We start from the raw sequence: 24,474 nt of genomic DNA, 5'->3' as shown, positions 1-24,474 counted from the left end.
AAAACTGTGTAAAGGCTACTGAATTAAAATGTCCAAATTTGTGTTTAGTTTTCCACTGAGTTACAGCAGTGTTTACAGCACACATCAAAAATGCATGAGTATTTGGCTTTACTTCAAGATATGAGGCCCCCTTTAGACAACCAGGAGTCTCTGGATAATAATCTGGAAACTTTGAGGAACCGACTTAAACAGTTAGAGGTAAGAACTGTCTGCTGCCTATTATGGATGGTTGTCAGCTGGTGTTAATTTGGAAAAATGAGCCATTGTGCTTTACTATTACATTTAAAATGGATTGTGATTGATGTTTTCACTGAATAGTTCTGGGATATGTATTTTTTGCAGACATTTGAATTGGGATTGGCTCCAATTGCTGTTCTCTTAAGAAAGGACATGAAGTTGACAGAAGAATTTTTAAAGTCTCTTCCCAGTGACTTCCCCAGAGGACAGCTTGAGGAATTGAGGACAAGCCACCAGAATTTGCAGACTGCTTTCTCTTCCTTCAGCAGTGTGTCTTCAGAAAGAATGAAACACGTCATGCTCGCAATTGACTCTGAAATGGTAGGCATCGAAACATTTCATGCCAAGTCAGCATTTGAATTTTGAAGAAAATCTGATTATTTGAAAATTTAGTCATGAGATGAGATGAAGTCTTTTATTTTCAGACTGTTAGGGCCTCGAAACAGAACCATTTTTTGTAGGAATTTGAAATTTGGGGATTGACAGAAATGAAAACATGATTTTATTTTCTAGTCTAAACTAGCAGTTTCCCATGAAGAATTTCTGCAGAAACTCGAGTCATTCTCACATTGGATATCAGAGAAGAGCAAGTCTGTGAAGGATATTGAAATTGTGAATGTACAAGATACTGAACATGTGAAGAGAAGTTTGGAGTTTCTCAAGGCAAGTTTCAAGATAAATGAGATAAATTTATGTACATTTAAAAACTTCCGGATTTAATATAACAAATGTTTACAAAAAAATGACTTCTAAATCTAAACGGATTATTTCCTTTGTCTCTAAGAGATGTTTGTTCGTAGTTGACAGAACCATAAAATAATCCCAACTCTATGGGCGTCATTCCAATGCTTTCCCAGCTGCCTTATCAATCTCTTACCGCCACTGACATCTTAAGATTTGTATTTATTTATGTATTAGTCACATTAATAACTATTAGAATAATAGTTAAATTATTCTTATAAATACAACATAGTTTTTAACATGAATAGCATGCCTCATGAATAATGTTTAGGCTCCTGGCTTGTGAGTCAGAAAGCTGAAATTCTAGCTCATTGAATTTATGTTTCAGATTCCCCACTGGCTCATTTATGTGCAACCACAATTACATGGATATTGTAAATATTAGCAAGTAATATTTTAACTTGATTTTCCCCTTTAACATGCCAAATGTATGTAAGTTGGGTTTTTATCTTTTGCTGGAGTTACATTTTAAATGTGATATGGCAGGCAAGATTAAAATATTCTTAGAGGAGGGGTGCCTCGGTGGCTCAGTCGGTTAAGCCTCAGGCTCTTGATTTCGGCTCAGGTCGTGATCTCAGGGTTGTGAGATCGAGCCCTGCTTTGGGCTCTGCAGTCAGCGGGGAGTCTGCTTGAGATTCTTTCCTTCTCCCTCTGTCCTTCCTCCTGCACTCTCTCTCTAAAAAATAAATAAATTAAAAAAATAGAAGAATTGTCTTTCCATATAATATTAATTACCATAGTATTTAAATAATTTCATCATTACCATCTGCTAGTAGGTGATGAATAGATTTTTGACTAAACGGATCATGAAAAAAATAATAAAACCTTGAGTCCCTTATATAAGAATTATATTTTTAAAATATTGTTAATGCTTGACCTACTTCACTTAGCATAATCCCCTCCGGTTCCACCCATGTCTTTGCAAATGGTGGGTATTCATCCTTTCTGATGTCTGAGTAATATTCCATTGTATATGTGTACCACATCTTCTCTATGCATTCATCTGTTGAAGGGCATCTTGGCTCCTTCCACAGTTTGGCTATTGCGGACATTGCTGCTATGAACGCTGGGGTGCATGTGTCCCTTCTTTTCACTACATCTGTATCTTCGGGGTAAATACCTAGTAGTGCAATTGCTGGGTCATAGGATAGCTCTATTTTATAACATCTTGAGGAATCTCCATACTGTTTTCCAGAGTGGCTGTACCAACTTGTAAGTCAAGCAGAGAAAGACGATTATCATATGGTTTCACCCATATGTGGAACATAAGCAATAGCACGGAGGACCATAGGGAAAGGGAGGGAAATCTGAAGGGGGAGAAATCAGAGAGGGAGACGAACCATGAGAGACTGTGGATGCCCAGAAACAAACAGGGTTTCAGAGGGGAGGGGTGTGGGGGGATGGGTTAGCCCGGTGATGGGTATTAAGGAGGGCATGTATTGTGATGAGTACTGGGTGTTATACATAACTAATGAATCATTGACCACTACATCAAAAACTAATGATGTGCTATACAGTTGCTAACTGAACATAATAAAAATAAAAAATGTATTGTTAATATAAACTTTATATTATGGCTTACCTCTCATTTTATAACTTGTACTGTTTCGTTCACAGAACGTGTTAAAAGACCTTGGACACACCAAAGTGCAGCTGGAGGCCACTGCCCTTGATGTGCAGTTCTTCATTTCTGAATGTGCACAAGACCTGTCTCCCAACCAAAGCAAACAACTACTGAGGCTCCTAAATACCACTCAGAAATGTTTTCTTGATGTGCAGGAATCAGTAACTGCCCGGGTGGAACACTTAGAGACTCAGTTACAGCTAGAACAAGATCTTGATGATCAGAAGGTTTGCCTTTCTTTGTGGAGTTGGTATTCTTTGTTTTTAGTTCTTCCGTGTGAAACCTGTAATGTGGATACCCAGGGATCTGGAAGGGCAGTAAGTGGACAGGGTATAATGTAGAGATGCTGGAATATATAACAATATTGTTTTCCATAAGAATACTACAGTTTATTTTAATTTTTATGACTCCCTGAAACCACTGTTTTCAAGTGGGAGTCTTGATTTTTTTCCTGGGAGTAGGAAATATGGATGCACTCAGAAATTTCGATACATTGGTGACTATGGATGAAGAAGGTTAAGTATCTTTTTCCTCTGGGAGGTAGTAGAGCACAGCAGCACAGGGCATGGGCTGTGGAGCCAGACGGGCTGAGTTTACATCCCAGCTACACTCGGTCATGGGTGACTTAGGGCAGGTCACTCAGCCACGGTTTTCTCAGTGGCAAATTGGAAATAATAAGTGTGCTTACCTGGTAGTATTGTGAGCACTGATAAAAGAATGAATATAAAACACTTAGTACTTTACTTGCCTGGCATGTGTTAGGCTCCTAGGAAACATGATCAATGGCTATAAGATGCATAAGTAGTGTATCAATAATAGGAAAATGAAAGATGCAGGTATTAGTATTGATTTTCTAATCTCGTAATTTAGTGAATTATATTAGAGCGCTACATCTAATAATAATGAGCAAAGGGATGGCAATGGAATTAGGCATAGTGATTAAGTAAGAACATTGCATGCAGTGCTCCTTTTATTATATCTTGAAGCACCTAGGCATTGTCTCTAGCATGATAACCTATATACACATATCAAATATGTTAACAGACAAACCACAACTAACTTCTGTTTTGATATCCTTTTGCAGAATTAATTGTGTGTGTTGCAGGTTTCGAGAGCTTAAGAACATGGAATGTTTCTTCCTGTCGGTCGGAAGTTCCATCTCTTACACATATGCATGGCCAGTATTCTACTGAGCAGTTTCATCCAAACATGATCTCCTTCTTTGTATATGGGACATGCTCTTACTTTCTGTGTCACCTTGCTCAATATGTACCCCACTGCTATCATGTTTACAGCATACTCAGAAAAGCTTGCAAGATATGTTCTAATTTTGCAGTTAGAACTCGTAAAATGTGCAGAACTTGCAAAATGTGTTCTAGTAAGGAGTAATCACAATAGTGAGTTTATGACCACACATTTAAGATGCTTTGATTTTGCCCTGCTTTAGATTGTGGCAGAGCGTCAACAGGAGTACAAAGAGAAACTCCAAGGAATATGCGACCTCCTCACCCAAACTGAAAACCGCCTCATTGGCCACCAAGAAGCCTTTGTGATTGGAGATGGCACAGTTGAGTTGAAGAAGTATCAGTCCAAGCAGGAGGTAAAATTTGGTTTTGCATCAGCAGGTCTATGTTGATACTAAGTTTAATTACTATTATTAGCAAATCATTTTAGCTTTTCTGAGCCAAGGTGAGCTTTAAACTTGATACTAAGAGTTACATTTCCAACTTTAAGAAAGCCAGTAATTTTCTTGACTGTGTTGGTGAGATATTGAGGGAAGGCGATATAAAGTAAGTTGCTAATGGAAATACCTTGTGTAGGCAGTTAAAACTTGCATCCGCTTCAGGCCAGCTCACTCACTTGTACAACAGGTGAAATAGGCATTCGTTTGGGTTCTTTCTCTTTCTTCACTGCCTATTCCTTTCCTCTTTCTCTACAATTTGTCCCTCTTTATCAAACAAACAAACAATAAAGATGGGTAAAGATAGCTTTCTTTTGGTGTCAGGAGAAAGAACATTCTCATTGTAACTAGATAGCTCTTGGTTCAAGTCCCAGACACTCCACATTGTTAGCTTTCTAAAGAATCTCTTCAGGCCTCCGTTTCTTCATCGGTCCTACTTCGCTGATTATAGGGGTTAAGGAAGTGCTATGTGTTAAGTAAGTGACTATAGCGCAGTTCATGTCGCATCGTAGTGGCTCAGGAAGTGGTATTTCTTCCCATTCAAATACTTCAAATAATTTGGTAAGGCTTAAATTAAAAATATGGGAAAATAATGTGAAAGTTCAAACACAGTATAATTTGGAGAATAAAAACACAAAGTAAAGGAGGAAGAGAAGAGGAAAAATTCCATAGAGAGATCTAGACAAAGGAAAGCTATAACTGCTGAGGAGAGATCTTAATCTTGAGCTTCCTAGCAGCTGGGGCAAAGAAGCAAACATTGCATATTGGAGAGCCTTGGGGTTTAGAAGAAGTTATCTTAGTTCACTGGGAGAATTACTTTGTTTTTTATCTTGAATAATAGATATATGTTAAAAAAATAAATGTTTAGAAACTGAATAAATAATATTATCGTGTCTTTAAAAGCTCTTATAAGTGTGCTCACATAATGTGATAATATCTGGTGTGTGCAAATTTGTATAGATTATGTTATTAAATTCATTATTTTCTTATTTTAAAAGATTTATTTATTTATTTTAGAGAATGAGAGAGACAGCAGGAGGAGGGGCAGAGGGAGAGAAATCCTCAAGCAGGTTCCCTGCTGAGTGTGGAGCCCGATATGGGGCTCGATCCCAGGACCCTGAGATGGTGACCTGAGCTGAAACCAAGAGTCAGCTGCTTAATCAACTGGGCCACTTGCACGCTCCTTAAATTCATTATTTTCAGTGTTTTACAAACCATATCCCTTTGTGAAACATGAAAATCTCACACCTTTTTTTAATGCTGTTTGAGATTTCACATTAAATTAAATATTGTGATTTAAGTAAACCAACTCAAATTGACTATGCTTTTTCAACCTATAAATAAATGCTTAACTCTCCTCTGCTCACTCCCTCTTTTAGAATTACAACTCTGGAAGAATTAAATAGGTAATAATTTAATAAGAGTTTTTTTCCTTTTGTGTTATAAGGAATTACAGAAAGATATGCAAGGAAGTGCACAGGCTTTGGCAGAAATAGTGAAAAATACAGAGAACTTCTTAAAAGAGAATGGCGAAAAGCTGTCACGAGAAGATAAAGCTTTGATTGAGCAAAAACTTAACGAAGCCAAGTTAAAGTGTGAACAGCTTAATCTAAAGGCAGAACAGTCCAAAAAGGAGCTGGATAAAGTTGTGACAACAGCAATCAAAGAAGAAACTGAAAAGGTCCTTATTCAAATATGTGGTACACTATTGCTTTGTTGAAGATGATTCGGGTAACAGCTACTTGAATTTTTAAGTGGAATCAGGTGCCAGTAAGCAGTGCTTAGTACCAGAGACTAGAATTGTGGGTTTCCAGTTATATAATTGACCAAATATTACAGAAAGTTTGAAGAATTGGCTTTGTTTAGCTTTTTAAAAAAAATTTAAGTGGGATTGCATGAGGACTCCTCAGTTGTAGTTAAAATTTTGGAATGTGTTTTTAAGGACAGTGGGAACTTCTGAGTAACTGTCTCTGGATCAAAGGTTTAATTTCACTGTGCTCAGTTTTCAGCGTGTGTCCGTTTTTAGAATCCCCACTCTAATTTTAAATGATCTTAAATATTTACTTTGGGAATGTCTTGAAACTAGTGCCTCAGCCAGCATATAGAATACCTCCTCTGAACTTTCTCTCTCCAGGTTGCGGCTGCAAAGCAGCTGGAAGAGAGCAAAACCAAAATAGAAAACCTTTTGGACTGGCTGTCCAATGTGGACGAAGACTCCGCCAGGGCAGGGGTAAAGCAGAGACAGGTAATCGAACAGAACGGGACCCATTTTCAAGAAGGCGATGGCACGTCAGTAATGGGAGCGGAGGATGAAGTTAATGGTAACCTGTTGGAAACTGATGTTGATGGACCAGTTGGAACCACTGAGGAGAATCTGAACCAGCAGTACCAGAAAGTTAAGGTTTGTTGTTCTAAACAGAGTGATATTGTTAAATTCTCTCTCAGGTCTGTGAAGATAGGGGCACCCCCTGAGTTCGTTCTTGAAACCTTAATGACCACCGAGAGCTGAGTCCCATCTTCTAGGTGCATCATTGTGTCAGATATAAGTTACTGTGAGAACTCGAAGCAAGTCAGAAAGAATGAGAACGAAATCATTAGATGTGGCATTCTTCTAAGGGAAGCAGATTTGTGAGAAATTAATAGAAATAATGATAGCTGATATTAATTAATAGCAAATAGATAGCAGTTAAGATGGGCCCTGCAGGCTCTCCCCATGTGAATACACTGAGTCTCTGTCTCCCCCCTCCCAACCCCCACTCCCCGTGAGGCTGGAGGCTGGATTCACATTTCACGGGTGAGGACGCTGGAACATACAGAAGTGAAGTAGCTTGCCTGGGTGTACACATCTAGTGCCCGAGCAGAGGCACCTTTTGGAAAAACCTTTTTCACAGTGTCACATAACTGATCATTTTATTTCTGCACATGGCCTTTGTCGTCACCTAACTGGACTTGAGGTGCCTTTGCAGTTTTGTGTGTTTTCCTCCATGTCTTTGTCTTTGGAGTCTTTGGAATAGAAGGTTTTTATATTATAGGAAGTACAAGTTAAACCAGAAGGAGAGTGGAAGTATTTATTGTATTTGTAGTTTCCAGGGGGCTATTCCAAACCTTATTTTCAGTGTTTTACAAACCATATCCCTTTGTGAAACATGAAAATCTCACACCTTTTTTTAATGCTGTTTGAGATTTCACATTAAATTAAATATTGTGATTTAAGTAAACCAACTCTTAAAATGAAAAATTTAATGAATTCCTTTAGGAGTGTCTTATGAGTCAGTTACAAAGAAGTCAGGAAAGGTTAGTAAATTGACCCAAGGAGTGAAAATACCAGTGGGCGGATTCAAAGATAAAGAGGCCTCGCAGGAAAGCCCTTGTTTTTAGCCACTGCATGATGTTTGCCTTCTGATCTTTTTGCTTCTAAGAATATGGGTCTCTGAAAGTGTTTTAGAAATTCCTAATGTCCTGGCAGGGTGGTGGAGAGATAGCCCAAGGGCCTGGCCAGGGGTTCTGTTTCTAGCACTTTCTAGTTGTGCCACATGTCCTAGGCCACGCGGTTTCTTCCTTCAGCCCAGATTTCCTCATTTATAAAAGGAAAGGGGTGGATCAGATAGTTTATAAGGTGTTACATATATCTGTGTAAGCTACTTTGTGCAGAAGACCCACTGGAGAATAGTGTGTGATTATAGTTCAAATGTCTAAGACACAGTCTGTGGGAGAAAAGTTCTTTGGACAAAAATATTTATTGTGTGCCCATGATGGGGCAGGCATTTTTATAGACAGAATACAAATGTTAATGAGACTGTTCTCAGCTGACTAATGGGGATCATACTTGTAAGTGATCAGTTTTCCTACAACAGTGCTTCTCAGTCCTGTTTATTTCATAGTACACTTATTCTTATTAGCCCTTGTTGCCAACACTGTTCCAGGCGTTTGGGATTCCCCAGTGAGCAAAATAAATTCCCTGCCGTGGTGCTTGCATGTGAGGATAGTGAGGATGAGAGGTCAGGATGATAGTTATTTATTAATGACTAAATTTTATGCACTATGGGATGTTAGGAGGTAGTCCTCTTTTGCTGAAAGAAATGAGTTGGGTGGGTGAGCATGGGTCGGGAGCCACCTATCAGCATTAAATAGGATCATCTGAGTAGGCGTCCCTGACAGGATGAGATTGTGTGAAGCCTTAGAGGGGATGTGTGGGAGAGATACCTGAGGGAAGAGGTGTTGCCAGATGAGAACACCTAGGGGAAAAGCCCCTTTTGTGCCTCACGAGGTGGGGTGGTGATAGTGGTTTGAGAGACTGGGGTTCCTGGAGTGGGGTTGGGGGTGGAGCAAATAGTCAAAGAGCTCTGAGATAATATTATCAGGTCATTTGGCTCCCTGTAAACCATTATGAGAAGTGTGGAAAATTACCCAGAAGGATTCTTACCCTTTTTGCCATATTTGTATGGATATTGGGGTGGATGGGAGAAGCTGCTGTGGCTGCAGAGAAAGGGACTCCAGCTACCTGAGGCCCACCCAGCTGCCCTGAAGGCTGAGGACACAGTGGCTCTGCACACCGGTCCTCTGCCTTCAGAGTGGATTTTAATTCCTGGCATGTGCCAGGCTTGCCAGGACATAGTCTACACACGTGGTCTCATGTACTCCTTTCAGCAGACCTAGGATGTATAGGGATCATTGTCTCCTTTTTCCCCATGTAGGAAGCTGATGCCCAGTGAAGCCCAGTAGCTCCAGTATTCTCTTTGATTATATATGTTCCTCCAAACCTCTTTGGGCTTCTCTGGATGCATATTGTTCTTGCTTAATTATTGTCCTAGGGGTTTTATAGCCTTAAAATGAACAAATTCTCTTTTTCCTACTTAAATGTCTTCTCAGGATCATTTCTTAATAAAAAATATTGTATATCTTTGCTCAGTAATTAGCTAAAGACCTCAGCAGTCCCTTCAGGGTGGTTGTCAGGCAGCAGTGACTAAAATGAGATCGTACTATAGATGCTTCCAGAATTGGAAGAGAAATTCATCACATTTTTTCCAAACTTCTCAAAATCAGTACTTGTCCTCTGTGACTATCTAAGTACTGTTCTAGGGAAGATTAGAAAATCTCCATAAAAATAAGATGAGAGTGGTCAAAGCTTGCTATCCTGGAATGCGCCCATGCAAGCGAGGGAAATACTGCACACCTTGACGAGGTTAATGAGAAGCCAGTTGCTGGCCTGTGGATCATTTAAGGCTGTCGGTCCTGAGGCGACGGGGGGCTCCGGACAGGCTCCGTGGAACCCCGTCACTGCCCTGACCTCATGTGAGGCTGATGTGTTTTCACGCAGGCCCGACACGAGAAGATCGTCTCTCAGCACCAGGCCGTCCTTATGGCCACGCAGGCTGCACAAGCCTTGCTCGACAAACAGGGCCACTATCTGTCTCCCGAGGAGCAGGAGAAACTGCAGAGGAACGTGAAGGAACTGAAAGCACACTACGAAACCACGCTGGCCGAGTCGGAGAAGAAGATGAAGTTAACGCGCTCTCTGCAGGAGGAATTAGAGAAGTTCGACGCCGACTACAGCGAGTTCGAGCACTGGCTGCAGCAGTCAGAACAAGAACTGGAAAACCTGGAAGCAGGCGCAGATGACCTCGGTGGCTTGATGGCCAAACTGAAGCGGCAGAAGAGTTTCTCAGAGGATGTCATTTCTCACAAAGGGGACTTGAGGTACATCACCATTTCTGGAAACAGAGTGTTAGAAGCGGCCAAATCTTGCAGCAGGAGAAGCGGCAAGACTGCGCAGGATCACATCGATACTTCTGCGACCCACAGAGAAGTCCAGGGCAAACTGGATCATGCCACCGATCGGTTCCGGTCTCTCTACTCGAAGGTAATTTTATTTTTAGATCAGCTTGTGAGTATAGTTTTCACTCTGTCCTCTTCACTTCGGTTTTGGAATTAGAAGCGAGAAATCTAAGAACTGAAGCAGAGGACATAAGGTGGTTTTGTCCTCATTCCCCCTTTCTTATTCATCTGCTTACTTCAGCAAACGTGTTTAAAGGTTAGAAGCCTCAAATTATCTATTTAGTTTTTTGGGGGGAGTGGTTTCCAGGCAGCCTTAACTCTAAAACGCCAACATCCGATCTGACCACCAGGTGGCGTGTATGTTTTGGTTCCGGACCCAAAGCGGCGCCTTGCTGATTTGCCCCCTCTCAGGCTTGGGCCTGAACTTTCATGTCAGATCATTTTCCCTTCACCAATACTGCACTTGTTTGTTTTGCAGATGTAGTGGATCAGTGCATTATTTTAATACTTCACGGCTAACAGACTATTTCAGCTTCTCCTTGTGGGCAAGCAGAAGTTTTGTTTAAAAAAAAACCCCCACAGAACTAAGAAAACATTTCCCTCTTTACAGTATAAGCTGAACAGACTAACCAAGTTGCCCAAATGGTTTAAAGAGCATCATTGGTTATTGGCCTTTGCCCATTCTGATCTAGATTATTTGCCTCCTTGTACAACTTCAGTCTTGGGTGACATGGAAATGATTTATTAAGCACTTTGAAAACTTTCCCATCGAATACATAACTATACACATGGTCCATAAAACTCAGAATGTGTCCTGGTAGATTAGCCTCCCCTGGTGATTGATATCTGAATCCTTCATTCTGTAGTAAGACCCAGCCCTTGTAAACATGTTTTTGAACTGGTATAAATCTAGGACTATCTCTTAGTTTTTATGGTTACTTTTTGAAGATGCTTCTTCACATGAAGGAAAATATCTTAGTCCTATCGTTTTCACCAACTTTGGTTGAACTCTGGTGTTTTCCAAGTTGCCTAACTCATAGGTCCTAAGGTTTTTAACACCTATACAGTGGGATTTTAATCCCTCACCCTTAATCTCTTCTGATTTTTTATTTTTATTGTTTTTTTAGTGCAATGTCCTTGGGAATAATCTTAAAGACCTGGTGGATAAATATCAACACTATGAAGATGCTTCATGTGGACTTCTTTCAGGGCTCCAGGCCTGTGCGGTCACAGCGAGCAAACACTTATCTGAACCCATCGCTGTGGACCCTAAAAACCTGCAAAGGCAATTAGAAGAGACCAAGGTAAGAGAAAGAGAGAAGGAGAGACAGAGAGAGAGAAAAGTGAGAGATCCAACCCTTCCGTAGCCTTGCTGAAACCCATCTGCTGCCCCACACTTTTGTGATCGTTTCACTTTGGAAAGGGGAACAGAGGATGGGAAACACACTTCTCTTTCTAAAGGGAGTTGGGGCTCCAATTCATAGTCCATTCATTTCTCTTTCTAATGAGGTTGTATTTTCCGCTGTTGTTTAACTGGTTTGACACTGCTGTTAAGGCTTGTATCCCGCCGCTCCCTCCTCCCTAAAGGAAAACCATATTACCCTGGCCACTTATTTATCTTTATACTTATTTATTTTGTTCATTATCTTTCTCCTCCATTGGAAGTAAGTTCCATGAAGGCAGGTGTTTTTCTCTCTTTTTGTTCATTGCTATCTCCCCAGCACCTACAAGAGTGCCTGGCCCAAAGGAGGTACTCAGTAAGGGTTTGTTCAAGAACGAACAGGTGTAAAGGAAGAAGCGATGTCACCGTCCCATTTCAGGTCTGAGGACCAGGACTGCTGTTCCTGTTGAGTGTCCCCATGTTTCTTAGAGACATAAACTCTAGTTACTGCCTAGCACAGTTCTCAGAAAGTCTACCTGCTCCTTCAGAAGTGCAGGCTTGATGTCAGACTTGAATAACTGCAGAACTCTCAGCATACCCACAGTGGCAGAGAGAGTCTCTCCGTCTTAAATTTAAAGCATATTTTAGAATCTTAATGTGAGGGGAGATCATTTTTGAAGTACTTTACTCCTGTTCCAGATGACCAATGATTTGGAGTTTGAAAGTTTCAGTCCATAAATCAGTTCTGTGTCTCCTTTTAGCAGGTGGGTAGCAGTCATTGCTGCCATCACTAGAAAGTCAACACAGTATTGCCAGTTCAACAGCTGCCTTCCAGAATTCAGCTGCATCTGCATGTTATAGAATCAGAAATCATTATCATGCTATTAACGGGCAAAAAGGGTGCCCTGCCGAGTGAGCTTAATGCGAGGTATTGGCCTGAGACTGGCTGCTTCTGGCTGGAAGAAAGCTAAGTCCTAGCCAAGGGTGAAATGTGGCCGGGTAAGGCCCAGGCAGAGAGAAGGGGATGGGAAGTGTGGGCTGGGAGGAGGTAGGTGAGGTGCAGGCAGGCAGGCAGGACGGAGGGCGCCGCTTCTCTCCTGGGCTTAAGAGTTTACCCAGTGTCACCTGAAGCTCCAGGGAGAGGTCCTGCTCTAGTTGGTCATCCCCGGGGTGGCTCCCTTCCGTTGGATGTGCGTTACCAGTCCTGTGCCTCTTTGTTTGTGTTTATTCTTTCCCATGAGCACAAGACCAGGTGTGTCTGAATAAAGTTTCCCGGTCCCACCTGATCACCGTTGAAGGACAGTGTATGTGGTAGGGGCAGAAGAGAGGCTGCATTGTAAAGGCCTGTATTTTGGTAGAAGTTGCCAGTAGCATAAAATAATTATTAAGATTGCCTATGTGACATTCAGTTAAGAAGTCAGGTATTTTAGTATAGCAAAGTGTATGCACTAACAACAACACATTTTAAGTTAGGTCTCTATCAGGAAACTGATTCCATCCTATATGAAAGTAATTTTTCTATAACTAGAGCTAAAAGAAAAAGAAGAACCCAAAAGGATGTAGTGGTTTTTAAATTAAACAGATACCTGGATTAATTGTCCAACAGAGGAAAACTTTCTTGGATTGGGCTGCGGAAGAAGACTCTTCTAGTCGTAAGGCAGCCAAAGTGATGTTAAAGAGGAAGCAACGTCTCAAAGGAGAATAAATTCTAATTAAGCCACAGCGTAATTTTAAAAATTAAATGTGCAATTAAAGTTGTTCTTGGCATATGTTATTACTTTCCTCACAGACGACCTCAGCATGTAGCAAGGATACATTTTTAGGAGGATTAGGCAGTTTCCATTTCTTTGATTTTTATTAACATTTAAAAATTATTTTTCTTTAACAGTAATATAAACACATAAGACTACCACAGAAAAATCAGTTTTCTCTACATTTACAATACTAGCATATTCTATTGGATAATATATGTAACTTGGGGGTATCCAAGTCGGTTCGTTCGAAACCTTTCTCTCCAATAGCACATTGTTATTAGCATTATTATTCAGAGGACTGGTAGCTGTGTTGTCAACACTCTGATACCACTGAACTGTAATGACGTGAAGACAAATGTGAAGACACAAAGATGTGAAAACTCTGCCTCTCCCCTTGGAGAACTCACATTCTAAAAAAAAATTTTTTTGGAGGTATTCATAACCTTATTTCATCTCTTAAGTCAGTATGCAATGCCCGCAAACTGTGTCTGTGGTGTAGACTTCAGCCTGGTTCTAGGTAAAGTTCCTGTCGTGAGGAATTGTTTATGCTTCCTGTAACTAAACCTGTGAAGAATCTCCTAGACAGATCCACTCTGATAGTGTCTTTGGCCTCTTGGGACAGTTTTAGGATCTGGTACACAGATCACAAATCCCACGTTGGCCATAGCTTGCTAAGCCTTTTGACATATATGGGTTGCCCGGATGTCATTTAAATTACTTGAATATGAAAATTAGTTGAGGAAATTTTTGCCTTTGGCTGTAGACATTTGTTTTAATCTGAAATGAAGGCTGAAATAGAAGAGGATCTTTTTGGATCTTATACCTGATATTTTTATTTATTTACTTTTCATTCATTTACTTCTTCTAGAAATCTTTCTCAGGACCTACTATGTGTCAAGCACTGTGCTGGGCGGTGATAAAAAAAAGCTGAATGGAATAAATTCCTCGTTCTCAAAGAGGTTACAGTCTAAGAGACAAATCCAGTAATATTCACAGGGTATTTATGGGAGCTCCTGCAGGGACTACTTACAAACTAAGGGTGAAGAGAAAGTTAGGGGGTTGCCCAGCTGACTGTTAACCAGTGAATAAGAGCCAGGCTCAGGATGATGGGGGATAGGTTGCATGGGAAGGTTAGCATGTAGAGATGTTAAATGCTGGGTCTAGCTTGAGCAAATAGCTAAGAAACAGCTGTGGTTTTGGACATTTCTGGAACAGGAGGTGGAGGAAGATGAGATTGAAGATAGAATTAGAGAGTAGATGTCATTGGACCTTTTATTGAATGCACAAGTCTGTCGTTTTTATAATGGCAATGGGAAGCTACTGGGAGATTTCAGAGAGGGGAATCATATGGTCAGGTATGTATTTTAGATAGAACACACTGGGGGGCTGTGTCCGGGAAGAGATTGGAGGCAGGGAGCTCAGTTAGGATGCTTTTTTCAGTTGAGTGCAGTGATCCAGAATTACAGAGCAGAAGTCTGCTTTTAAAAACACCTTAAGCAGGTAAAATTGTCAGGACCCGATGGTGGATTTGCATATGGAAAGGAGGGTTGAGGAAGAGTCCAGGAAGAACCTCGGAGCTACTACTTGGGTCATGAGATACAAAAGCAGGAGGAGTGCAGGTGTAGGGAGTGAGATAATGAGTTCAGATTCAGCGTTCTGAGTTTGAGGGGACTGTTTACACCCAGATGGAAATGATCAAGAGGCAGTTGGAAACCTGGGCCCATGGCCAGGGATGAGTTCATCTACAGTTGGGCATATGGGAATTTGAATTTGAAATCCGAATGTGAGACTGGAAGAGGAGCTTGAGTAGCTCCAGTGAAGTGAAAGCCAGGCATAGGGCCCGGGTGGACAGTTAGCCCGTTTGGACACAGATACATCAGAGGTGTTAGGAATGCAGGGCCGGACTTCTGGAAGATTTATCTGTGGTTCTTGCCTCTACCTCTTCTCTCTTCGTTGTAATTGTTGAGCCACATGTACTTAGAGAAATGGGGGCCTCTATTCAGCAAATTCAGGATTACAGTATCCTTTCTGAAGCAAATGACGTTGTTAACCTTTTCCACTTTCTCTCTTCCTATAACCTTTGGGGACAGAATTATTCCAGGCCCAATTCCAAATCCCTGATTACATCTGTTCTTTTTCCCTTCTCATCGCTTAAGTATATGAACTCTCCGTGATTCCTTATGGCCTACTCCTCCGGTGTTTCTGTGCTTGCTCCTCTAGCAGTCTCTCCATGGGTCTTGGCTTCTAGAACTTTATGTCTCGTTCCAGCCTGTGTTCAGAGTCACTTCCATTTCCAAGTTCACTGGGTTGTTGTTGTTTTTTTTCTTTCTATATGAGGATCCTAAGAGCTCTTTGAAGTCATAAATTCCTGAACAGACTCTCCTTTGCTCCTAAACTTGCTCCCACTTTTGCTTACGAATTCCATTAATTGCCTAGGCTCAAAAACACTGGACACTTCTCTTGTCTCTTCTTTTTCCTTGTTCCTGGCTCCTCACGCAGTGATGTCCCATAGAACATTCTGTGGCCATGGAAATGCTCTATAATGTCTCCAATATGGTAACCACTCGTCACCGTTGGCTACTTAGGACTTGAAATGTGGCTAGTACAACTGAGGAATTGAATTTTTAATTTTATTTGATTTCAATTAATTTTAAATTTCAAAAGCTCCTTGTAGTTAGTGACTACCATATCTCACAGCTCAGCTTTAGATAACCAGTTGTCAAGAGACCCTCCCCAACTCTGTAACCAATTTTGCCTTCCCAGCCCAGAAGGGCCTCTCTCCTTTGTTACTGCTGAAGTTTCCCCTAACTGGTGTCTCTGCTTCATTTCTTACTCATGTCATTTACCCCACACAGTGCTACAAATTTAGCCTTCTCTTAACACAGCTCTGAGCATGTCAACCCATACTCAGAATCCTTGAACGACTCTCCATTGCTGCAGGATGAAATGTAAACTCTTTAGCTGGACAGTCCTATTGCTGTTTATTCACCCAGACACATTCTCTACCTGGTTGGGACTCTCCCCTGTCCTGTGATGTTTCTGTCCACATCTTTGTTCACTCTGCAGGGACATGTCCTCCCTCTCCACTTCTGCCTGTCTCCATCCACACTTTCTTCAGGACCCAGCCCAGTACCACCAGCATGGAGGTGGTCCTCATTTCCCTCTCCACTTATCCCTCCTCTCAGCTTCCAGTAGCACTTACAGTTCCTGATGTAGATCATAAGATCCCTATGGGTGAGCTTTGTGTCTGTTTGGTTTTGTATTTTCACAAACCCAGCAAGATTTTTTTGAATTTGTCAGATGTTAAGTAATCTTTGTTGAGTAAGCAGAAATAAATATGACTTTGTATTGAAATGGAAATCCTTAATTATTTCCTTACCTGGAGTTAGAAATAGTCCCAAAGGTGTGGGGTTTTTTTTGTTTGTTTGTTTTTGTTTGTTTTTTTTGAGTTAGGTTGGTTTTTGTTTTTGTTTTTGTTTTTGTTTTCAGGTGGTTAGTGAGGGTATCATCCAAGGCTATGAAATGGGGATGAAGGGAGATCTCAGGCTAGGGGTAGAGGGTCGCAAGATCAAGAATCAGGCCAAGTATCATGAACATATATATATGCTCAATGGTTTATTTCAAGACTGAATTGGTATTATCCTCACTGGCTGAGGCCTTTGCTAACACCACTTTATAACTGGCCCTATTCTAAGGACTCTCGAGTAAGTTTATAATGATGAAAAGATTTTTATGTCTAATATTACTTTATTGTACTGTAAATAATTTTTTTAATATTGGAAATATATCATTTAATCCTATTGAGTATAACTGAAGCATTCAATCCTCCAGGCTCTGCAAGGACAGATATCAAGTCAGCAGGTTGCTGTAGAGAAACTGAAAAAAACGGCTGAAGTGCTTTTAGATGCCAGAGGATCTCTACTTCCAGCCAAGAATGATATCCAGAAAACACTGGGTAATTGTTTATTTCCCTGTTTGCTTTCTCACGGGTAAATTCTCAATGAAGGCATTCTGCTACGGAGAACACGCTCACCAGTGTGTATTGTGTTGCTTATGTCCTTTCACTGAGAAATGGTACTTCCCAGTCTGGGAGGAGGCATGCCTTTTGGGGCAGGTATATTGGGAGTGGGGGATGTGTACTTTGAAAAGAGTATGTTTAAAGTTTATTTTTATATTTAGAAAATGTAACAAAAACTCTTTGTGTAATATTCATCACAGAAAGTAGAACTTAAGATTCTTTTGGTGGATGGCATTGGGCAGAGCTAAAACCTATGGCCAAAAGAGACTCACTGAGGGGTCTTTGTCGAAAGCAGGAGCATGGCATTAAGAGACGTGCTTTAAAACAGTGTTCCCACCTCTCCATTTTCTAGGAGCCTTTGAGTGGTCTCACAGGGCTCTGATTACCCCAGTTTTCTCCAGTGATACCAGAAACTTGTATCCAGTCATAGTGGTGCTTCTGTGTCCTCTCACGTTAGAGCCGGTATCTCTTGAGAAAAGAGCTATTACATGTTATTCTTTGTATCCACTCATAGTATTTAGTTTAGATTAAATGCACAGTGGGGTATCAATAAATGATTGCCCTCTTACTGTATTTTTTGCTTTGACTTTGTGGCTTTTCATACTACCTAATGTGTAGTTCAAGGTTATTATATATTTCTATGCATGAAATAAACACAATGTTTTATAAGATGATTGGACCTGTGTTTCACACCAAAGCAAGTATGAGTTAAAATCTGAGAATAAATTTTAGATGAAGAGAAGGATGGATCTTTGCTTTTCTAAAACCAGTCCTTAGAAGGAAAACTTTTTTTTCATTCTTAAAGATGTCTAAAATTTTTGATCATGCATATGCCTTTCAAAAATTTCAGCATATACCTTCATGTAGGCACGTGTATTTATAAGTTATATACAAATATTACTATCTTATCACATCATGTGTATTGTAATTATAAAACACAAAAACATAAAATTTTAACATGTAAGATAAAAACATGAATGGAAGTTCTAATATTTTGTTCCTATATCCCAGTGTACCATCTTGTCATGCCACATTGGCAACTACTGCTATTAAGGACTTGGGCATGGAGATTTGGAGGAAAAAGAAAGACTGTAATATATATGTGCTTCTGTTATTTGCAGAGGCATTTTCCCCATTGTTAAGTGTACATAGTTTTGTTTTTATTAGCTTAAAAATTCACGTTACACATTATTTTAAGACTTTAAAACTTCTATCTGGCATAAGTTTCTAGGAATATGTGAAAATATATTTAAGATATAGAGGAATTTCTCTAAGATCTGTCTGACCCCTAAGAAAACCAACCACTTAAAAAAATAACAGTCTTAGAGTAGATTTCATTTTGTACTCTTTTCTTCTAAAATAATATTTACTTAGTAAAAGCAAGAATTCACTTCAGTGACAATATTTCATCATTAAGAAATACAAAAATAGTAACACTCAAAATGTGTTAATTTTAGTACAATAGCTGAATTTGCTTGGGAAATCACTTTTCAAGGCTAACCAGATTGCTGATTTACCCTGCTGATGCCTAGAGTTGCCCAGTTGAGAGGCAGCTCACCTGCTAATCAATCACCACCTGCAATTCAGAGTATCTTCTCTTGTGACTTCCAAAGAAGGGCTTATATTTGAACTTGCTGCTTGTTTTGTCTGCTGATAGCATCTTGGTGCATATTCATTGCCTTCCCCTGCCCCGTCTGCACTCTCCTGGCTTCATCGTGTTCTGTGATGGGACCATTGACTGTCTCTTTAAATTATCTAAGCTTAACCTCTCAATTCAGTGAAAACTTGTGAAAGTGTTTTTTCATGATACATTAAAACAATCAAAGAGAAATATTGCTTCTATAGATTGTGTTCCATGGGCCAAACACAGCATGTAAAATGTTTTACTCTCAGAGTGGTGTTTGCAGTCAGAGTTTTCTAATTGAACATACAATATATCCAACTAAAGCAATCAGAAATAATTAAAATACTTCTTTTTTTTTTAATTTTTTAAAATTTATTCATAAGAGACACACAGAGAGAGAGAGAGAGGCAGAGGGAGAAGCAGGCTCCCCGCTGAGCAGGCCTGATGCGGGACTCGATCCCAGGACTCTGGGATCATGACCTGAGCCAAAGGCAGACGCTTAACCATCTGAGCCACCCAGGCGCCCCAAAATACTTTTCAAATTATTGGACAATAAGTGATAAATTGATGATTTATTCCAGAGAGAGATTAATACATTAAAAATCATTGTTCTTTGAACTTCTCATAGGTCTACAGTACAGAATGTAGGATGTTAAAGTAATAGAACTTTCCATTTGAGTGAAAATTAGGCTAGAACAGCCTGTTTTTTTTTAACATCTTAAGTCTTCAGGATTGAAAGAAAGTTAATCTCATCTGACATAGGTCAACCTGTTAACCTTATTTATTTTTCCCTTTGGTCTGCTATTAAACTTTTCAAATAAATTCTATTTATATTTTAGAAACATAATCTCAACCTATCTTATTTTAAGTGAATTTTCATGATTTATTTTCTCATTGTATTTATCTGTTTTCTCATCATATGTGCATCTGTCAGTTTCTGTGCTTTCAAGTACTTTGCTTAGACTGTGAAGGGCGACAAAAGCTTAAGTATATATTTGAGTGTGTGTGCGTGTGTGTGTGTGAGAGAGAGAGAGAGAGAGAATACCTGCTGTGCACAAGGGAAAGATAATTTTTATATGTAAAGGTTAATTCTTGATAAATCTTTTTATAGCTGTGTATTGTCCTTGAGAATAGCTGCGTGTGACTGTCACCTTTTTCTTTTTTCCATGTGGCTATCTAGTATGGCTAATTTGAAAATGTCAGATTGAGAACCAGCATTTACTCTAAAGTTTAACTGTTTAGACCACTAACATTTCTCTGGGAAAATTCAAATGTTTCCTCATCCCAAAAGCTCTTTTCAAATGCAGATGACATATATATCAACTATTGTTTAAAAAATACTTCAGTTTTTTTATATTCCACTGAGATCTTTTTTTCTTTTGTTAAGGTTTCGGATGGTGCTCTGATTCTGCATTTTGAATTTATCATTTAAAACTTTTTCTTTTTCCAGTTTTGGTGTGGAAATTGTGTGACTCACCTTAGTGTATTTTTGAAAAGGAATAGGGCAAAGAGAGCTTTGTGGTTAACACTTCCTGATCTTTCTGGACTAGATGACATTGTTGGGAGATATGATGATCTGTCCAAGTCTGTTAATGAACGAAATGAAAAACTGCAAATAACCTTGACCCGCTCACTGAGTGTGCAGGATGGCCTGGATGAAATGCTGGACTGGATGGGAAGTGTGGAAAGTTCTCTGAAAGAGCAAGGTCAAGTGCCCTTAAACTCTGCCGCTCTTCAGGATGTGATCAGTAAAAACATTGTAAGTGACATTTAAAAAGAAAAAAAATCACTTTTAGATTAAAAAAAAAAACAAAAACAAAACAAAACCCCACTTAAAAAGTCCCAGGGATGGGTAGATTGAAGATAAACTTAAGGATAAAGACAGGAGGTTTCCTGAGTATAACTGTGAAAAGTAGTGCTTGCACTGAGACACATGTATGAAGCAGTTTTTCTCTGAAGAAGTAGAGGGAGAGCTTTGTATGCTTTTTCGAATGTAACTCATTATAGATGGCTTACACATACACGAGGCCTAGCTTGTTCATCACAGCTTCAGCCAGCTGCACATGAGGTTAATCAGATCAATCTTGTTGTTGTCCAGCCTTTTAAAAATTAGGACCGTGGATAATCCCTCGGCTCCGTTAGGTCTCGGGTTGCTGAGGGGCAGCCGCCTCCTGCCTCGCTCAGGCAACTCGCCGGCTGGTCTCCGCCCTGTCTTGAAGAGATCTGGGACCGTGTGCCTCAACGGGCAGAGCAGACTGGCCAGTCAGCCCCACCACTTAACCTTCCTTAGTCACAGGCTGTTCATACGCACGTTGTTACGTATGGTCATTTTTTAACACTCTGTGATGTTCTTTGTAAACCTCATTATAAAACACAGGCCGTATTTGGTTCATTTCAGATGTTGGAACAGGATATTGCAGGTCGTCAGAGCAGTATAAATGCCATGAATGAAAAACTGAAGAAATTCATGGAAACCACGGATCCATCCACTGCATCCTCACTGCAAGCCAAGATGAAGGACTTGTCTGTCCGCTTTTCAGAAGCAAGTCATAAACACAAAGAAAAACTTGCCAAAATGGAGGAGCTAAAAACCAAAGTAGAACTCTTTGAGAACCTCTCAGAAAAGCTCCAGACATTTTTAGAAACAAAAACTCAGGCTCTCACTGAGGCAGATGTGCCAGGAAAAGATGTTACTGAATTGTCTCAGTACATGCAGGTATGTCTTCCTTCATATTCACGAGGTTGGTCAAGCTCATGAACACTTCAGACCAGCTTTGTATTAGCATGTATTAGCAGCATTACAGTTAGCAATCATCATTTTTAATTGCTGATGGATTAATAAGGATCTATGCTTCCCTCCTTCAAAAATCCCAAACCCCATCTTCTCCTTAAAGCCTTTGCTCACTGATTAGAAATGAACACCATTTCTCACATATACACTTTCCACATATTAAAGATGATATAGGTATCATATGCCAGAACCCACAAAAGACAGACTATAAGGAATGCATTTTTATTTATTTTTTATTTATTTATTTTTTTAGTTAGATAAATGTACTATCTATTTATTTATTTTGATGTAGTGTTCCATGATTCATTGTTTGCATATAACACCCAGTGCTAAATTAAATAAATTTACTTGTGTTCTCTTTCAGACAGCCTAACTGCATGTTTGTTTATATTTAGAGTACTGACCATAGGCAGATCCTAAGATTCTTCTGTGAAATTCTGAGTAGAGCCATTCTGGTCCCATATGTACCTCTTGATAGAATGCCATCTGGAGATCTAACAACATCTTAGATTGATTGAATATCTAAATGCTTTGCAGGAATCAACTTCTGAATTCTTAGAACACAAGAAAGATCTTGAAGTTTTACACAGTGTTTTGAAGGAGATATCCAGCCATGGCTTGCCAGGTGATAAGGCTCTGGTTTTTGAAAAAACAAATAATTTGTCAAAGAAGTTCAAGGAAATGGAGGATACCATCAAAGAAAAGTAAGCACCACTTAAGAAATTGGATTTTAGTCTACCTGATACTTAAAGAATGAATTATTTTTATTTGCTCATGTAGATACTTGAGACAAAACTTTGGGGATAAGCATTGGGCTACTTTGTAAGTGCTTTTATATTGATATATATTTTTTTGCTATTAAAATTAAGTGCATTTTTGTTAGAATATTTAGGAAGGGAATTTGATACTTCTTACCTAAAAGTAGAAAGTATTATGTAGAAAAATAGTGGTGGTAGTGTATTACTGAAAATAATCTAAAATCACTGTGGTCTCTGAAGCCTTTGGCAAATACCACAATTTTATTTGCAAAATCAGAAATAACATTGAAAGATAGCTCATGGTTCATTGCTTTTGGGGCTTAATTCAGAAACTGCACAATTTCAATATAGTTTTTGATGGCCTTTTTTTTTTTTTTTGGTAAAATAGTTTACTTTTTAAAGAATTGTAGGTAAGAAATGACTCCGTGAACAAGCAAGATAAGAAACAAGAGCTTGCACCTGAGTTGAGCTAAAAAGCTGTACTGGGATAAACCTTGTGACTAGACTTTCTATTTCTGATCTCATGTTAGTTTAGAATATATGTCAGGTTTTGCTAAAGACCCCACAAAGATAGAAAATAGTTGTCTTTTAACTCTTCTTTATTTCTTCAGAATTCTCTACCGAAAACTTTTGAGCACCGTCTATTACTATTTCCAGAGCTACATTTTCCATCTTGTCACGTAATATTTAACTCATATCACATGGAAATGATATTCTTGGTTTTCCGAGGTGAACTTTAGGTGGTTTCTTCTTCCAGAAGGGTTCAGTTTTAAAACCATGTAGTCATCAGTAATTAGTCCAGCTGCAGTGGACCCTTCTGTGCCAGTATTCCACACACATGCACACGGGCACATGCCACCCACATGCCATCCACATGCCACCCACATACCAAATGGAACCTCACAGCTGTTCATGTGCTGGGCAGGTGCCCTCCCTCCATGGTGCTTAGTATACAGAAAGATCCATATAGTTCACTGTGGAGCTTTCTGAGTAGCTGTCAAGGAGGCAGTCAGTACCATTCTTTAGTCACTAGGCCTCACCTCATGTTTGGAGAGTTCAATCTGGACTCTCTGAAGCACCTGGTTTATTCATCCACTAAAGTGACTGTAGTGTCGTGTAGAAACCACTAGGTGGTGGCATATTTTCCTCAGATCAGTGATTTGTAAATGTTTCCCTGCTGGTTCTGTGCCTGTTGGCATTAAGCACCATATAAAGTGGACAGATCAAAGCTTGCTGAATCTAAGTAGTGTTAAAACTGTTTATATAGTCCTAGAGTTTATGTAGTATTTTTTTTTTTAAAGATTTTATTTATTTATTTGAGAGAGCGAATGAGATAGAGAGCATGAGAGGGGGGAGGGTCAGAGAGAGAAGCAGACTCCCTGCTGAGCAGGGAGCCCGACATGGGACTCGATCCCGGGACTCCATCCCGGGACTCCAGAATCATGACCTGAGCCGAAGGCAGTCGCTAAACCAACTGAGCCACCCAGGCGCCCCAGAGTTTATGTAGTATTATAAAGTGCCATTACCATATGGGTTATGGATTTCTTAACTGGTCCTATCTTTGTCTATGGAGTGTGCCTCAGAAATAGAGTAGTTACTTAGCTGATTTCACTTGGCACCTATGAGACCTTTCGTCCTTTTATCCAGGGTTAGAGTTTGCATGGGAGAAGGTTTTTTTTTTTCCCTTAATTGTAGGCCTGATACAGGAATAATAATTTATTTACTAGTAATTATTCCTTCGGAGTATTTTCTTTCTGTGGCTTAAATTCTTCAATAATTTTTGTTATCTAGAAAAGAAGCCATATCTTCTTGTCAAGAACAGATGGATGCTTTCCAAGTCCTTGTTAAGTCATTGAAATCATGGATAAAAGAAACAACGGAAAGAGTTCCCATTGTGCAGCCTTCTTTTGGTGCAGAGGATTTAGGAAAATCTTTGGAAGAAACTAAGGTGAATTATTATCTACTACTAATTTCTTCTTTGCCCATGTGAGTAATGAGAGGTTAAAAGACTATTAGTGCCTTCCTTTTATCTGATAAGTTAGATCCCCACTTTATCTTCAGTATATTTTGGTGTTATTTGGAAATCATGA

General features: G+C 39.7%; 1 protein-coding gene across 17 annotated transcripts in view; it reads left to right on the top strand.

The window, feature by feature from the left end:
* The window catches only part of DST (dystonin), a 364,879-nt gene that overhangs the window by 231,575 nt on the left and 108,830 nt on the right, over positions 1–24,474 (top strand). For 12 of the 17 annotated variants that reach the window (XM_064597729.1, XM_064597726.1, XM_064597725.1 and 9 more), the window contains 14 exons: positions 49–198; positions 343–558; positions 751–900; positions 2,596–2,829; positions 4,050–4,202; positions 5,731–5,964; positions 6,418–6,684; positions 9,601–10,143; positions 11,186–11,362; positions 17,025–17,148; positions 20,386–20,594; positions 21,234–21,551; positions 22,164–22,330; positions 24,176–24,332. In XM_064597729.1, coding sequence (XP_064453799.1) covers positions 49–198; positions 343–558; positions 751–900; positions 2,596–2,829; positions 4,050–4,202; positions 5,731–5,964; positions 6,418–6,684; positions 9,601–10,143; positions 11,186–11,362; positions 17,025–17,148; positions 20,386–20,594; positions 21,234–21,551; positions 22,164–22,330; positions 24,176–24,332 — 3,099 coding nt within the window. The remainder of the gene's footprint in view (positions 1–48; positions 199–342; positions 559–750; positions 901–2,595; positions 2,830–4,049; positions 4,203–5,730; positions 5,965–6,417; positions 6,685–9,600; positions 10,144–11,185; positions 11,363–17,024; positions 17,149–20,385; positions 20,595–21,233; positions 21,552–22,163; positions 22,331–24,175; positions 24,333–24,474) is intronic. The other 5 variants (XM_054505417.2, XM_054505420.2, XM_064597728.1 and 2 more) reach the window with 1 other exon arrangement.

Source organism: Mirounga angustirostris, unplaced genomic scaffold (assembly GCF_029215605.1).
Source record: "Mirounga angustirostris isolate CCGP_5_RB_7025 unplaced genomic scaffold, mMirAng1.0.hap1 SCAF_8, whole genome shotgun sequence".
Lineage (NCBI taxonomy): Eukaryota > Metazoa > Chordata > Mammalia > Carnivora > Phocidae > Mirounga > Mirounga angustirostris.
The sequence above is the reverse complement of the archived record's forward strand: the minus strand, read 5'-3'. Positions and strand labels throughout refer to the sequence as shown.